The 17989-nt window shown below is 40.6% G+C and overlaps 1 protein-coding gene and 1 pseudogene across 5 annotated transcripts in view; one reads left to right on the forward strand and one right to left on the reverse strand.

Annotated features, from left to right (window-relative positions):
• Nucleotides 1-5895: 5895 nt before the first annotated feature.
• Nucleotides 5896-17989, forward strand: part of OSBPL9 (oxysterol binding protein like 9) — a 174162-nt gene continuing 162068 nt past the window's right edge. For 2 of the 5 annotated variants that reach the window (XM_012776195.2, XM_012776196.2), the window contains exon 1: nucleotides 5896-6060. In XM_012776195.2, coding sequence (XP_012631649.2) covers nucleotides 5896-6060 — 165 coding nt within the window. The remainder of the gene's footprint in view (nucleotides 6061-17989) is intronic. The other 3 variants (XM_012776194.2, XM_012776210.2, XM_012776192.2) reach the window with 2 other exon arrangements.
• LOC105877603 (ribosome production factor 2 homolog pseudogene) lies at nucleotides 11507-12003 on the reverse strand (annotated as a pseudogene).

The following is a 17989-nucleotide window of genomic DNA, read 5'->3' on the forward strand; positions in this document are numbered from 1 at the left end:
TCTGGTATAGCATCACGTGAAGGATAAAAGACTCTTATCTTAACTCAAGCATTCCTTTCCTCTGATTTCTGGTCTTTGTACAAAGTGTAACTCAGCTGATTGTCAACCTTAAATCTTCCTATGATTTCTAAGCCCCTGCTTTGAGATGTCCTGCCTTAGTCCCTAAACCCACCTATGACCTGTAAGCCCCCACTTTGAGATGTCCCATCTTTTCAAGCTAAACCAATGTATGCCTTCCATGTATTGACTTATGACTTTACCTGTAATCCCTGTCTCCCTAAAATATATAAAACCAAACTGTAGCCCAGCCACAGTGAGTCCACTTGCTCAGGCTTCTTGGGCATGGGTCTGGGCCATGGTCCTCAAATTTGGCTCAGAATAAACCTCCTTAAATTATTTTACAGAGTTTGTCTTCTTTTCCATTGATACTCTTCCCTTAAATCCGTTCCTTTTCCTGTATTCCAACCTGGAAATTTGGAGTCCATTTGATTCTTCCCTTTTCCTAACTGCTTAATATTTCTCCTCTCCATCCTCTTCCTCTCCATTCCCCTGTTTTTGTTTTCACCCAGGCCTCTTCATCTCTCATACCTGTAATCTTCCTGACTTCAGTATGGCATCATCCTGGTTACAGTGGATAGAGTTGCCCTTTTATAACATATGTATCTGACAATGTCTCATTCTCTTGTTATAATACATTGTAGATGAACTCACTTAGGATGTTGTGGGATAATTGCTATCTGTGTTAGAGGATTGTGGAATTTGCTTTGGAACATAGTAAAGGTAAGATTAATTCAGTATGGGTGTGGGAACAGGTGTGGGTGTCCACAGAAGCCCTCAAAGAGGCACTGACATTTGAATTGGGACTTGAACAATTAGTAAGAAGTTCTCTAAGCAGAGAAAGAGGGAAAGGACTTTGCAGAAAGAGGGAATAACATGAGAAAGGCAAGAAGCTCAACTCAGATCAGTTTCACAAACATTCAACATGACGTCAGGCAGTGTTCTTACACTGCGGGTAGAGGGGTGAATAAGTCACTGACTTCAAGGAAATTATAGTTTAGAGAAGCTACTTTTTCCCTTGGTTATCTATCTTTTTTGTTATTTATTTATTTATTTTCAGACAGAGTCTCGCTCTGTCACCCAGGCTAGAGTGCCATGGCATCAGCCTAGCTCACAGCAACCTCCAACTCCTGGGCTCAAGCGATCCTCCTGCCTCAGCCTCCTGAGAAGCTGGGACTATAGACAGATGCCAACACGCCTGGCTAATTTTTTTTGTTTTTGGTAGAGATGGGGTCTCACTCTTGCTCAGGCTGGTCTGGAACTCCTGAGCTCAAGCACTCCTCCCACCTCGGCCTCCCAGAGTGCTAGGATTACAGGCAGGAGCCACCATGCCTGGCCAACTATCATTTATTGAGGAGCATAGGTTGGGAAATTTAGCCCCCAATCTCTATTAGCTCCTCTAAACCAACCCAAATAAATACAAAGTATAAATAAAAACTGTGTTTCCAGCAAATCAGCTTCCCTAGCCTCGCTTTACTCTTTTATTTGGATTGTGTGCTGTCGCCAGGCAGATTGCCTGCTGCTTCCACTGTTCTGTACTGTCTATGTGAGACACTGCTGAACCTGAGAATGCAGATATGACTGAGTCCTCAACCCAAGTCAAAGGAGGGGAATTCAGACTCTGAATGAGTAGATGCAATAAGATGTCCCAGATTCTGTTAGAAGTTTGTTCAGGATACAGGTGGGGAACAAACAAATGGAGTGCTAATTCCACCTGAGTGAGGAGAATATTTGTGAAATGTTTAAAGCCCAGGGGAACTAGGATGTGGGCTGCCCAGGGGGCATTGGAAGAAGGCAAAAGGTGAGTTCAGGGTGGGCTCGGTTGCTCAGGCCTGTAATCCTAGCACTCTGGGAGGCTGAGGTGGGATGATGGCTTGAGGTCAGGAGTTAGAGAGCAGCCTGAGCAAGAGTGAGACCCCATCTCTACCAAAAACAGAAAAAATTAGCCAGGCATGTTGGCATCTATCTGTAGCCCCAGCTCCTCAGGAGGCTGAGGCAGGAGGATCGCTTAAGCCCAGGAGTTGGAGGTTGCTGTGAGCTAGGCTAATGCCATTGCACTCTAGCCTGGGTGACAGAGTGAGACTCTATCTCAAAAAAACAAAAAATGAGTTCATTCTTTTCTCTCCTCAGAACGTTGACAAAGCCTAGATCTCCTAAAATACTTTCTCTCCCTTCCTCAGTTCCCTTTGGCCTCAAAATCAGAGCCATATATTTCTAAACTTGTTTCACTTTTTTGCTCTCTAGATAGAGGAAAGGGTGGGAAAGAGCCGGGACTTGCTGTTTGTGGACAAAATAGGTCATGTCCTATTTTTGCTTTCCCCAAACTTAAGCATGATCTTCTGTTTCCTCAGGGAAGGACAGTCAAGTTTTTGTAAGTTTATGTTTTACCTTAAGAAAGCAGCATTCTGGAAACATTTTATTTGATGCCCAACAGATACCAATTAAGAAACATTACAACAATAATAGCAATAACAAAAAGCAGTTAGTGGGAAGTTTAGGAAGAAAAGGCAGCAAACTAGCAACAACAGAATGCAATTAAGTAATTTGCACCTACATTCCACCTGTGGAAAAGTTGAAACCCATTTTTGCTAGAAAAATTCACATTTCTAAACAGCTGTATAAAGCAAAGAATCTTCATATTCAGAAATACAAACCATTTTTTGTTCTTTTAAAGCAAAACAAAACAACACTTGGCTACTTAAATGATTATTCAGTTACACAAGTTAGAAACCTTGACATTATGTGCGACTCCCCTTACTCCTTCCTCATTTAATTCCATTGCTTAGTGAGTTTTTAAATCTTATCTTCAAAATGTTTTTCAGTAAATACACAGTACAATATCTTTCCCATTCTCCCTCCCTGCTATCATTGTCCAAGCTTAGAGTCTCTATTACTTGCTTGTTTTGTAAAAGTTTCTTTGTCTTCTTGTCTTGTCCCTCCTCCATTTTGCTGACACAATGATCTTTTTAAAATCATGTCTCTAATTTTAACATTTATTGATATTCTAAATGGCAGGATGAAGCAGTACCAATTCCTGTCCTTGATGAGTTTGTTATGTTTAATGCTTAACATTGTGTCTACCTTTGGGCACTGAGTCTAATCCTCTTTTTCTGCTATGCTTCAGCTGCCACCTCATTCCACACCATGCCCCTCACTGAAGAATGTGGGAACCAGAGCTGATTTGTCTCTGCCACGTTTAATTTTAGCTCATGATCTAAAGCATGTAGTTTGACACTTTGTGTAGAAAGTAGTCAAAGTGCTATGGAATTGGACATGGTCTTAGGTGTGGAGAACTGCACTTACTCCTGGCTCTCTCTGATGACCTGTGTTTTGACATTTGAAGCAAAGTAGATCATGCTGATGCCTGGTGACCCTGATGAAAGTTAAAACTGATTTAGAAGCTGATGATACTGCCTGTGTCATGTCCAAGACTTTTATTTACACATAGATACTGCAAATATAGCTTGCAGTTGGGTGAAATGGATCTGAGATTGAAAAGACCTAGGTTCTAATTTGGGTTCTGCTGTTTACCAGTTGTGTGACCTTGGACAAGCCACTGAATAACTGTGTCCCAGTGTGCTCATCTGTAAAATGGGTGTAATAATACAAATCTTGAAGGATTATTATGGGAAATATAGGAGAAAATGTCAGTGATGGTGCTTAGCACAGTCCTTTAAACTTTTAGGTTAGACTCAATGGAACACGTAATTAAGGTCAAACAATAATTATTATGTACCTTCTGTGTGCCAGCCATTGAGCTGGTTTGTAAGGCTACATAGTTGAATAAGGCCTGGTTCCTGCTCTTAAGAAGCTAATGGGGGAGTAGTAATTAACATTATGTAAATCCTTTAGTCGGAATCATGATGTTTCAAGATCCCCATACTTTGTTTATCCCGAAAGAGAGCAGCAACATGAGGCTTTCTATTAATTAATGTGCCTGGAACATCAAGTTTCTATGACAAGTGTGTAGTATCTTTTAGGAGGCCATGTAGCATAATGAAAAGGCACAAATTGTGTTTATATAGACTCAGATACTTGCCAATAAATACTATTAGGTATCTAAGCAAGTTGGTTAATTTCTCTAAACCTCAGTTTCCTTACGTAAAATGTGGAGACTAATACACTCATAGGGTTATTTATTTTTATTATTTTTTTTTTGAGACAGAGTCTCTAGCTTTGTTGCCCAGGCTAGAGTGAGTGCTGTGGTATCAGCCTAGCTCACAGCAATCTCAAACTCCTGGGCTCAAGCGATCCTCCTGCCTTAGTCTCCTGAGTAGCTGGGACTACAGGCATGCGCCACCATGCTCAGCTAATTTTTTCTATATATTTTTAGTTGGCCAATTAATTTATTTCCATGTATAGTAGAGACGGGGTCTCACTCTTGCTCAGGCTGGTTTCGAACTCCTGACCTCGAGCAATCCACCTGCTTCGGCCTCCTAGAGTGCTAGGATTACAGGCGTGAGCCCACTCATAGGGTTATTGTGATGATTAAATGTGATGAGGTATATAATACTCCTGGCACAGTTCCTGGCACAGCATAGATACTAAAAAAATGGTGGAATTAATGAGGAAAAAAATCCGAAAGGAGAGAGAATGGCTTTGTCTTACACTCAGTTGCATTCATGTTTTGTTCCCTGGTTAGCTCCCGGATCAGAATCGCGTCTCTTAATCTTTGGCTTTCTTGAAGATGCTGAATATCTGCTTTATTCTCAGCAAACTTTATGAAATTGTAATGTACATGGCCAGGCGTGGTGGCTCATGCCTGTAATCCTAGCACTCTGGGAGGCTGAGGCAGGAGGATTGATTCAGCTCAGGAGTTCAAGACCAGCCTGAACAAGAGCGAAGACCCTGTCTCTACTAAAAATAGAAAAAATTAGCTGGGTGTGGTGACATGTGCCTGTAGTCCCAGCTACTTGGGAGGCTGAGGCAGGAGGATTTCAGGTACTTTGGTTGCTGGGAATAGGGCTGTAAATAAGACATACGAAATCTCTATTCTCATGGAGATTACATTTGAAGTAGGAGAGAAAACGATAAACATGTATCTCAGCGTCTCCCAACATATCTTATATTGGGAGGGGGTACTAACTAAATGTTTTGGGTTTTTTTGAGACGGAGTCTCACTCTGTTGCCCGGGCTAGCATGCAGTGGCGTTAGCCTAGCTCACAGCAACCTCAAACTCCTGGGCTCAAGCAATCCACCTGTCTCAACCTCCCCAGTAGCTGGGACTACAGGCATGCGCCACCATGCCCGGCTAATTTTTCTATATATTTTTTAGTTGGCCAATTAATTTTTTTCTATTTTTAATAGAGATGGGGGTCTCGCTCTTTCTCAGGCTGGTGTGGAACCCCTGACCTGGAGCAATCCTCCCACCTCGGCCTCCCAGAGTGCTAGGATTACAGGCGTGAGCCACCGTGCCTCTTATCAGCTTTTAAGATACTATATTATTTACCATTTATTTTATTGCCTGTTCCCGTCCTCCCATGAAGGCTCTGTCGAATCCCCAAAGCCTGGAGTGCCTAGCACAAAACAGCAAATACTTATTAAATAAATGGGTTTGTGGAATGATTGCGTAAGTGACTATCAGATGTGAACTCTCTCGGAAGTGTAAGGTATCATCGTGGCCAGTAAAATTATTTATGTTAATAAATAGCCTTATAGCAGCATTCTCGTATCCCTGACATTGGAGTACTATACAAAAAAAGTGCCCAAAGCAAGCTTGTTAGACCACGATCGCTGGGGGAGTGTGTCGGCGAGTTCATCCAGGACCTGGCGTTGGCCCCGCCCCGGCCCCGCCCCGGGCCCGCCCCGGTCAGTGGAGGCCCCGCCCCCGCATGCTGAATGCCATATAGGCGAGTGACGTCAGGCCGTTTGTTGTCATTGGCGGCTCCCAAGATGGCGTCCATCATGGAAGGGCCGCTGAGCAAATGGACTAACGTTATGAAGGGCTGGCAGTATCGTTGGTTCGTGCTAGACTACAATGCAGGACTGCTCTCCTACTACACGGTGAGTCCTCGGAAGGCAACGCTCTGGCGCTTTGGGGGCCGAGCTCCCTGGGTGGAGGTGAGGGGCCGGGGCTTCGGGTAGCCGAGTTGAGGTTGCTAAGCTGGGGGTGCCGCCGTACGAGAGGGTTCCCTGGTTGGGGAGGGCCTTGCATCCCGGATAGCCAATGAGGGTGAGGGAGATGCGGGCGCCGCCAATGAGCAGGCACTGGCTGGCTGATTTATGCGCTGGGGCGAGCCACGTTTCTTTTTTAGGGTCCGGCGTTAAGCCGTGGTGGGCTCTGGCGCGGTTGTGAGCGAGGAAGGGTGGTCGTTGTCATGTTTTAAAGGGTCTGGTAGTGCGATTCATGTCCTGTCCGCACGTTGTCATGGACTTTACACTGTCCCCTCACACGCTGTAAGCGGCCGCACCCCTTACCTTCCCTTAAGGGACCGAAGAGCTCTCCTTCCTCGGAGCAGTGCCCAGACGAGCCTGGGTAGATCCAAAGGTGACCGGCCCTCGGGCAACACTAAAGGGTGTGCAGTTCCTCCTGTCTGTCCAGGTTGAGCGTCTCATTTAAGCGACACACTCTTCTATTCAGCGGGAGGTGAGCGTAACCGACGCCTCAACTTTCCTGTACACGAGTCTTTTGTTAGTGAAGAGATAAGGGACAGTGCATTGTGCCCTGAAAGTTATATTCGGGGGAGGGCTGAGTTCAGGGTTTCACTGTTGTTAACAGGAATCAGTGGCTGTGGGCAAGTAGACGAATTGCCATGAATCTTAAGTTCTGATTGTTCCTTCCACCCCCATCTCGTTAGATATGGCAAGTGGGTGGTATTGGAGAAATTACTTACAAAAGTACTTTTTCTGAATGGTCTATAGTTAATAATAGCCAATGAGAGGGAGGAACCTACTTAAAAGGACAAAATAGAATGTACTGAAGGCTTTAGAAAATAATAGAAGACAGAAAAAATAAAATTATGGAAGAAAGGTTAATGTTGAGAGGAATGGGGACACAAATATTTATTCGTTTACTTAAAAAATATTATTGAGCTCCTGCTATGTGCATTTCCATGCCAGCAAGAATCAACGGTGATAAAGACATTCACTGTTCCTCTTCTCTGGAGCTTATATTCTAGTCTAGCGCATCCCTTGATTCATTTTACTCTTAATAACACTGTAAGGTAGGTATTCATTATTCCCATTTAATATCCCCATTTACAGTTTTGGAATCTGAGGCTCCAGGCTGTTAAGTCATTTGCTTGATTGCTAGCTAACAGTAAGTGGTGGAATCAAGATGGCAAATTCTTGGCCTTCTGACTTTGTCCACTAAACTTCACTTTCATTACAGGGAGAAAAGTGCAAGCTGTGAGTTAGTAAAGGCAAGCCTGCCAGAGTTAGAAGTATTACTTTCACCATCCTTTATCAACTTCCTTTCTCTACATAAGTTTTCAAGGGAAAAAGACCAACCTTTAATGAATCTTAAACACATTATTCAAGATTATGTTTAGGTGGACACCAAAGACAGCCAACTGAATGTTATATCCTGAAAACTCTGGAATTATGAAATCCATGACTCAGATAAGCGAAGAATAATATTGGGTTTCAGTAGATGTGATAATCAGAAAATACCACAGAACCTTTCCAACCTGTTCAAAATGGAGCAATTTCAGTGAGTGGCACTGTGTAATTAAGGTACTCTACAAATCCAAATTTGTGTAGGCCTGAATCTAGGGCCATCCTAGAGAGGCCCCAGGCTGGGGTTCTTGGGAACTCCTGCCCCAGACAGAATCTTCCTTTTTCCTGTTTTCCTTTCTTTAGGGTATTCTTTTTCTGCCTCATTGCCCTTTTAGTTTTTGAATACTTGGACAAATTTCTCCTTGTCTTACTGGCTAAATACAGGTTTTTCATGTACTTCATCCCCCCCACCCCCTTAATACCTCTCCTTCTTTCTGAGATTAGATTATGTAAAACATTATCCTTGCAAGAGGAAGGAGGTATTGTATTTCTTATAATGGCTGTTTAGAAGGTTTTTTCTTTTCTAGTAGTTTGATGTTGAAGTATTTGCTTGTAGAGAAACAACAGAGAAATATTGTACCATCTTGTGAAAATAGAATGATACCCAATCTTAAATTAGAGGAGGTCCAGTAAAGATGGGAAAAGGATAGATATTCACTTAAAGTGAAAGTAAGAGATACATTGAGCATTGGCAATGAATTTGATATACCTGGACATTGTTTCAGTACATGAGGATTCTGAAGGTACATATTTGAGGTACATATTAATTTGAGGGTACATATTGATTTGCATATATCTGATAACTTGAAGCTGTTTCTTCTAGGAAGAGTATCTGAATTGGTTCTACAGCAGTAAATAGCAAGTTATTTTATTCTTTGTTTCCAAAATCACTTGGCCTCTAGTCATGATGTGTGGTTGTAGGTCTATTGTAGGATGGCCCTGAAAACTCTGAACTAAACTATCTTGGCCTTGCTTTATAATGGCCTGTACTGAGAATCAATGCTGAGATAGTTGGAGATTGGGCTAGGATCTTTGGAATTGCTGTGAACTGAATAGTTATACTCAAACTTTACCTCAGCCTGCATCTTCACCAAACTTGGCCTCTGGGGATGAAATGGTCTTTTTACTTTATCCTTTTGTTTCTTTTGTTTTCATAATCCGTGAATCCTTCATTTTTTGAAAAAGAGCTTGCTGTATTTTTATTCTACCCAATACAGGACCAGAGAAACTGATCACCTCCTTTAGGAAAGTAGATTTAGGCAGTTTTTTCAGCTCCAGCTTTGTCGCTTAATTATTAGAAACTTAATATACTGTAGTTCATTCAGCAAACATTTATTTAGGACTGAGTTTGTAATAGCCATTGTGCTGCACATGCTGGGAATGTGAGCATGAAGAGAGAGAATTTCCTCCATGAAGGAACTCACAGTTTAGCAGAGCAGATACCTAAACATTTCAAAACAATATGACAAATTCTGGAATAGAAAAAAAGATAGGCTGCTGTGGGAACATTGTTTGGAAAAGGCCAGAGAGACATTTGGGCTGAGACTTAAAGAATAAAGGTAGAAGAGAAGACAGACATTTTAGGCAATGGGGAAGGATATACACAAATTGGGAAACTTGAGAATAGAAGGTACATTAAGAGGATATTGGGAATTTCTGAGTAGCTCCAGTGTAAAGATGTGTGTGGGAGATAATATGATATTGCATCCAGAAGGCATTTGGAGCCATTGGTCAGGCATGGACATGAATATCTGTTGGATTATAGCACAGAGTTTGTTAGTTGAATTTTTTTATTAGATGAAATATCCAGGGAAGGCCAAGGATATAAATTTGGAAACACTATGTGAGCAACCAACCATTTATATGGTTAATGATCACAAAGGGAGATGAGAAAAAGGAAAAAATGGTGGGAGGTATAGATATGTGAGTAGTTGAAAAATTAGAAAGTTAGTGGAATTTCTACCTTTTGTTAATTTATCAAATGCTTTTAGAGTACTGACTGTGTGCAGGCACTTTGCTAGGAAGTAGGGTTAAAATGGCAAATAAGATGGAAATCATTCATGCTTTCGTGGTATCGATAGCCTGCTGGAGGACATAGCAAGTAAGGCCTGTGATGGGGAAGCACAGTGTGTTTGGGGAGTACATAGGTGGGCTACTTCACTAAGTCTTGGAGTGTTAGGGAAGTTTTCCTAGAAGGAGTTTGCTGTGACCTGAGTGATGAGTAGAGGTTAGCCATATGAGCAGAGAGGAAATAGTCCTTTAGACAAAGGGAATAGATGTTTTTGGAGGAGATAAGAGTAAGGAGCTTATCAGTCCTGCAGCTTGGCCTGTGAGGTATATAATAGTGAGAGATGACCTGGATAGCTAAGCCAGGGGGACAGATACTGAAAGGCTTTCTTGGTAAGCCATGTTAAGGAATTGAACTTTTATCCCAGGGCAATGGAGAGCCATTTCAGTGTTGTAAACACATTTTTATTATTTAGAAAACTTTTATTATAGAAAATTTCAAACATATATAAAAAATAAAGAAGATAGTGAAATGAATTTCTATAATCTAGCTTGTATAAATGTCAATATATGGCCAATCTTGTTTTAATAATTCTTGTTTCAACTTCTTCCTCCATTGGTTTTTTTGTTTTAAAGAATTTTTAAAATAAATTTAATTTTCTTTTACATATTTTCTTCTTTTCATACCCATCCCTTTCATGAGATTCTCACTAACCGTTGGTTTGTTTTAAAGCAGATCCCAGACACCACATTATTTCACTTGTGAATATTTCAGTATGTTTCACTAAAAGTTAAGGTCTCTCTCTTTTAAAAATGTTATCAAAATATCATTATTACAGCTAAGTGGTAGTATTTATTAATATCAAATATCTAGTCTGTTTAATTTTCATGACTGTCTTAAACATCTCTTCTTTACCAGTTGGTTTGAGTGAGGATTCCAAATACGATCTGCACATAAAATTCTTGAGTCCTATTGATTGGTTGATTGATTGAGACAGGGTCTCACTCTGTCTACTGGGTTAGAGTACAGTGGCTAAAGTACATCATTGTTCATTGCAACCTCAAACTCCTGGGATCAAGCGATCCTCCTATGTCAGCCTCCCCAGTAGCTGGGACTACAGGCGTGCACCATAGTGCCTAAACATTTTTTCTATCTTTCTTTCTTTCTTTCTTTCTTTCTTTCTTTCTTTCTTTCTTTCTTTCTTTCTTTCTTTCTTTCTGTCTTTCTTTCTGTCTTTCTTTCTGTCTTTCTTTCTGTCTTTCTTTCTGTCTTTCTTTCTGTCTTTCTTTCTGTCTTTCTTTCTGTCTTTTTTTTTTTTTTTGAGACAGAGTCTTGCTTTGTTTCCCAGGCTAGAGTGAGTGCCGTGGCATTAGCCTACCTTACAGCAACCTCAAACTTCTAGGCTCAAGCAATCCTTCTGCCTCAGCCTCCCGAGTAGCTGGGACTACAGGCATGTGCCACCATGCCTGGCTAATTTTTTCTATATATATTAGTTGGCCAATTAATTTCTTTCTATTTATAGTAGAGACAGGGTCTCGCTCTTGCTCAGGCTGGTTTTGAACTCCTGACCTCGAGCAATCTACCCGCCTCGGCCTCCCAGAGTGCTAGGATTACAGGTGTGAGCCACAGTGCCCGGCCAAACATTTTTCTATTTTTAGTAGAGACAGGGTCTCACTCTTGTTCAGGCTGGTCTCCAACTCTTGAGCTCAAGCAATCCTCCCACCTCAGCCTCCCAGAGTGCTAGGATTACAGGTGTGAGTCACCATGCTGTGTCTTGAGTGCCTTTTAATCTATAGGTCTCCCATTCCTCTTTTTTTTCTCGCTATTTATTTGTTTAAGAAACCAGGTCACTTACTCTGTAGAATTTTCCATATTCTCCATCTTGTTGGAGGCATCTTTTTTTTTCTTTCTTTCTTTCCTTTTTTTTTTGTTGGCTAAGCGCCATCATTTTTTTTTAATTCTCTTTGCTTTTTTTCACTGGTTTTCTGTTATCCTTTCTGCAGGTCGCTTCTTCAATCCCTTCATTTTCCTGGTTTGTAGTTTGCTCAGGTCTTGCTTCTGCGTATGAATCCTTCCATAAGTTGTACCAAAAGTATCATGGGAGATATTTTTCTTCTTCTTTGGCTTGAGAGCTTTTGGCATTTTTATAGCTAATTTATAAAGGTCATCTGATGCCAGGTGTGTCCTCCTCAGAACTAGATCCAGTGAGGGTCCCATCTCTTCCAATTCAATCTATGGTGTTCTGCAACCACATTTCTTCAACAGCAACTTATAGCTTTGAAAGTAAATCTTCCCACTCAGTGCAGTGAAGTGCAGAACATACTCTAATCCAGCCAGGCAGATATTCGGTACTGTGGGTCCTCTGAAAAAATCAATAAGAAGACTTTTAGTCTTCTATAGTCTTCCGTTACATCAAAATCATCACCAGCAAATATTAACATGGGTTTCGTTCCCTCCCGACATTTACTGTTCTATTACTAGATTATTTGACCGCTTCTTATTATGGGAACCAAACAGGAACAAGGAACAATCTGACTTTTTTGTTTTTTTTTTTTTTTTTTTTTTTCTGTGACAGTCTCTGCTGGACAATCTGACTTTTTTGAAAAGAATTCCAGTGATGTCTGATCCTCAAATGGTCTTGTAATATTTTTCTTTTTATACAGAATGCCATATGGTTTCTTCAGGGCATACACATCTCTTAAGTACTTGTGTCACTGTTGTATTTGCATTTCCTCCTTTAATCAGCATGGCATTTTTAATATTTTCACTGAGTTTTGGTTCTCTGTTCTCAAGGAATCTCTTGGCTCTTTTAGTTTTGAACTTTGTGTTCTATTAGCTGTATGGCCCCCAATTACAGTAAACTAGTCTTAGTCTTCTTTGAGTCGCAACACACAACTCGATCCAAAGTGTCCATCGCTAGTACAGTCCCTGGAGGCATCTTTTTGATATGTTTAAACATGTTCCTTTGTCCTGTGTATTTTCTTCCTCCTTTCTTTTTTTGAACAGGGTCTCACTCTGTTGCCTGGGCTGGAGTGCAGTGGCATTATGATATCTCACTGCAACCTCAAACTCCTGGCCTCAGGTGATTCTCCCAAACAGTCCTCCTACCTTGTCCTCCCGCAGTGCTAGGATTAGAGGTGTGAGCCACCATGCCTGGCTAAGTTTTTCTTTTTTTTTTTTTCTTTTTTAGAGACAAGGTCTCACTCTGTTTCCCAGGTTGGAGTACAGTGCTTTATTTTTTTTTAAATCAACTTTTATTGAATTCAATATTTTTCTTTTCTTTTTCTCATTTTTAAAACTTTTATTATTTTTTGAGATAGGGTCTCACTAAGTTGCTCAGCTGGTCTCAAACTCCTGGGCTCAAGGAATCCTCCCACCTTAGCTTCCCAAGTAGCTGTGATTACAGGTACATGCCATGGTGCCCTGTCCTGTATTTTAATTTATTTACTTATTGACTAACTTACTAGACAGGGTCTTGCTGTGTTGTCCAGGCTGGCGTGCAGTGGTGCCATCATAACTCAATGCAACCTCAAACTCCTGGGCTCAGGTGATCCTCCTGCCTCAGCTTTCTGAGTCACTGGGATTACAGTTGTGAGCTACCACTCCCAGCTGTCCTTTGTATTTTCTATCAACTGATAATTTGAACTTAAAGCTTAATAAAATTCAGGTTTTTTTCTTTGGGGCAAGAATACTTCATAGGTGGAATGTATCAATTCAAGATGCATGTCATGCCTCTCTATGATGATAAAATTGATCAGTAGGTACAGGTGAAATGTGTAGTTTTTTAACCACTTCGGTACAAGCCTTGGCTATAGTCGACAGCCACAGATGAACGTGCACAGGCGAGTGTCGACTGTAGTTGATAGCCACAGATGAACACGCACAGCTACTTTAGCTGACAGCTGTGATATGAAGGTGCACAGCCAAGCATTGACTTTAGCTGACAGCCATGATATGACTTTTCTAATTTTTCATTTATCAAAATAAAATTGTGAACATTTAAAAATAACATAATAAAAACATATGTATATGTTACCTATTCTGATTTACAAGTAAAGCTTCCTGTAAAGTAAAACAAGCTTTCAGTGCTTTAAAGCTTTCCTCATCACATAAGAGCAAAACAGATTTGTTGGCAATGCACAGCACAAACTATCGTGCAGACTATGAGTGCCGGCTGTAGGCAAGATTTCGCAGCTGTTGAGCACCATACCGAAGTGGTTAAAAGAATACTATGATTACTGAGAGGTTGGTTTTTCCAGACTTATTGATTGATTGGATGTGATTGAAAGGGGAAGAAGAGTGATGATATCCAGGTTTTCCATTTGAGCTGGATGAATGATAACAGGGAAGATAGGAAGAATAGAGTGGGAGAAAAAGGTGGGACATGTTGAAATTGACATAAAGATATGTTGTAGTCTGGAGCTTAGGACAAAAATCCGGGCTGCAGGCTGGGTGCCATGGCTAATGCCTATAATCCTAGCACTCTGGGAGGCTGAGACAGGAGGAGTGTTTGAGATCAGGAGATCGAGACCAGCCTGAGCAAGAGCAAGACCCCATCTCTACTAAAAAATTAGAAAGAAATTAGCTGGACAACTTAAAAAAAAGTATATATATATATATATATATTTAGCCAGGCATGGTGGCGCATGCCTGTAGTCCCAGCTACTTGGGATGCTGAGGCAGGAAGATTGCTTGAGCCCAGGAATTGGAGGTTGCTATGAGCTAGGCTGATGCCACAGCACTCACTCTGGCTGGGGCAACAGAGTAAGACTCTGTCTCTAAAAATAATATCTGGGCTGCAGATAAAAATTAGTTTTTCATATATGGAGAGTGTGTAAGAAAAATATAGATCTTTTGATAGGATGCTGAAGAACACCATTGGATTAGTTGTCTGTTGCTTTGTGACAAATTACTCTAAAATTTAGCAATGTGAAACAATAAACATTTGTTATAATAATTTCTGTGGATCAGAACTTTGTGTGTTCTGGCTTAGAGTCCCTTGAAATTACAGTCAATACATTAGCCAGGTTTGCAGTCATCTGAAAGGCTTGACTGGGGCTGGAGGGTCAGCTTCCAGGATGACATGCACAGCTGTTGGCAGAAAGCCTCAGTTCCTTACTGCTGTTGGAAGGTGGCTTCAGTTCTTCACCATTGGGCTACTTGAGTATCATCGTGATAGGACAGCTGGCTTTACCCAGAGGGAGTGATCCAAGTGAGAGTAAGGAGGAAGGTGTAATGCCTTTTCTGACTGACTCTCAGACCATCACTTTTACCTTATTTTGTTCATTAGAAATGAATCATTAGATTCTACTTATCCTCCTGGGGATGGGAATTTCAAGCAGGATGAGGGGGATTAGGCTCTAACTTTTGAAAGGAGAATTTGCGGACAGATTTTATACTACCACAGTTACATTTAAGGAATTCGCAGAGGGAAAAGCCAGCATTGAAGAGTGAAAAGAGATACTAGAGATGTAAGAGAAAAACCAGAAGAATGTGGTGGTCATGGATATCAAGGTGGGAATAGTAAATTGGCTTGGATACTGCTGAGAGGATTGAATAGATAAGGTCTAAAACATATCCATTAAATTGATCAGCTTGGGTATCATTAATGTCCTTAGAGCAGTTTCTGTGGAGTAGTGGATGTGGAAGACAGATTGGAGTGGCTTGAATATTGTAATTAGGAGGTAAGAAGTAGACAAGTAAATGTGGATTATTGAAGATGTTTCATTGTGGAAGGGGCAGAGAGAGGGATATGGATTTGAGGGGAAGGGCTTCTAAGATAGGAATATGCTTACATGTAGAGATTGGAAGCAAGGTTCTTGTTAAAAATGATGATACAGGCTGGGCACAGTTGCTCACGCCTATAATCCTAGCATTTTGAGAGGCCAAGGCAGGAGGATTGCTTGGTTGGGAGTTGAGATCAGCCTGAGCAAGACCAAGATCCCCATCTCTACTAAAAATAGAAAAATTAGCTGGGCTTGATGGTGTGGGACCTATAGTCCCAGTTACTTGAGAGGCTGAGGCAGGAGGATCCCTTGAACCCAGTAGTTTGAGGTTGCGGTGAGCTATGATGACACTACTGCACTGTAGCCTGGTAGACGGGGGAAAAAAGAGGATACAGTCATGACTTAAGGACTTAAGGATTTAGAACAATGGCCTAGGAAACTGGAAAAAGGACAAGTTAAAGGTTAATCAGGTCATGTGAGGAACTAGTTGAAATTATATGGTTTAGTCATGACACATAAATGTTTAACTCTCTTGATTTTTTTTTTTTTTTAGTGTGCGTGGGGGTAACATTTTGGAGAAAAGGTTAGAAACAGTGAATTAGTAAGTTACCTGGACCACTCAAAGTATTCTTTGTAAAAAGAATCATTAGAGAAATTGTATATTCTTTGCTGTTATACACTGACTGGAAGAGACTCATAATGACTTTGCATTTTAAAACCAGTGCTAGTCAAAACACATTTCAGTGTTATTTGGCAGTCCTTAGCAGTGTCTAGAAGATGATAAAAAACCATCTAATTTTTGGATTTTAGGTTTTTGAGGAGCTTAATTATATATATTTCTTTTTTAAATATGTAAAAAAGATAGTCTCAGATTCTCCTAGAAAGATACCGGCAGTGCCACTTCCATCAATATTTAAAAGTGAATTATGCTTTTCTAAATAGACTTCTTAAATATATTTGCTTCAAATGTGACTTTTATTAAGCTTATATGGTACATTTTAATAGTGCACATCTAATACGGTTTTAGAATAGTGAAAGGAACAAAAGAAAAATTGTTTCTAATCTAAAGGCCTTGAAAAGACCACAAAGAAACTCCCTAAGATGGCAAGTAGTAGCAGTGGGAAGAATTATGTGGATATTTTATCTTTCACTTTCCTTGAATACTTCAGTAGTCTTGATTTTTCCCTTTTCTCAAACTCCTTAGCCTAAAACTCATGTAATTCTTTTGGGCATTTAATCATTTTACATGTTATAATTAACCATATCTCTAGTACATTGTTTTCTGTACAGCAAGCTTGTAAACTCCTTGATGGCAGTACTGAACATTATATCTTTATGCACTACAATGTAGCACACATTATTCTCCTAGTGAATGGAATGTCCAAGGTCCTTCAAAGTAGGCTTAGAGGTGAGAGGCAGAAGGCTGTTTGGAATTCTTATTTACACAGCCTTGTAAATTTTGTAAAATATACTAATAGCAAAGACATATGTTTCCATAGTTTCTGTACAACCTGATTGAGTTTATGTTAACAACAGAGGCTTTTGTTTAATTATCCAGAGCCTATAGAACTGTGTGGGATTTGCTTACTGTGTTATGCTAGACAAGCAGCCAGTTTTTGCAGAACTTGCAAGCAGTTTTATTGAGGGTGATAAAGAAAGAAAGTAGAGTTGTTCTTAAATATGTCACTCTGGCTGGGTCAGGTGGCTCATGCCTGTAATCCAATACTTTGGGAGGCTAAGGCAGGAGCCTCCTTGGTTATTATGACTAATGCTACTATAAGCATTGTGTACAAATTTCAGTGTACCCTAACTGCTGGGGTCATATGGTAACTCTTTGTTTAATCTTTTGAGGAATTGTCAGACTGTTTTCTAAAGTGGCTGTACTGTTTCACATTCCCAAGAGGGAACAGGGGCTCCAATTTCTCTACATCTTTGCCAACATTTGTCATTACATATCATTTTGATTAGTAGACGTGAACTAGTATCTTTTTGGGGTTTGGTTTGCATTTCCTTTATGGCTGTTGATCTTAAGCATCTTTTCATGTGCTTATTGGCCATTTGTCTTCTCTGGAGAAATGTCCATTCATAGTCTTGGCCCCTATTTAAATTGGGTTATTTGTCTTTTATAGTTGAATTGTAAGAAGGTTTTTTGTGTATTCTAGATACAAGTCCTCTCTTAGATACACGATTTGCAAACATTTTCTCCCTTTCTAGGAGTGGTGGTCTTTTTTACTTTCTTGGTGGTTTTCTCTGAAGAACAAAATTCTTAAATTTTGATGATAACCAGCGTATTCCTCTTTTGTTATGTGTGCTTTTTGGTGTCATATCTGAGAAATCATTGCTTAATCTAAAGTCATAAAGTTTTATACCTATGTTTTCTTTCAAGAGTTTTATATTTTATTTCCTCCCTCCCAAGAGTTTTATATTTTAGTTTTAAGGTGTTTCTGGGGCCCCTTGGCTAAGAGGTGTCCATTCAGTTAGCAGAGGGTTTAGGATTTTATTTTTAGTTCACAGACACCCCCCCCCCCTTTGGCCAAGATATGCTAGAGGCAGTAGTGATGGCCAGACTTTACTTTGTTCCATCATTGACGGGGTGGAATGGCTGTTTGCCCTTGGTCTATTTATTCCCTCAGTGAGACCCTCATGGCCCAGGGGAGGTTTAGTGCCATAAAAGTTTACAGCCAGTTAAACATTTTGGGCC

Source organism: Microcebus murinus, chromosome 2 (assembly GCF_040939455.1).
Source record: "Microcebus murinus isolate Inina chromosome 2, M.murinus_Inina_mat1.0, whole genome shotgun sequence".
NCBI classification, from domain to species: domain Eukaryota; kingdom Metazoa; phylum Chordata; class Mammalia; order Primates; family Cheirogaleidae; genus Microcebus; species Microcebus murinus.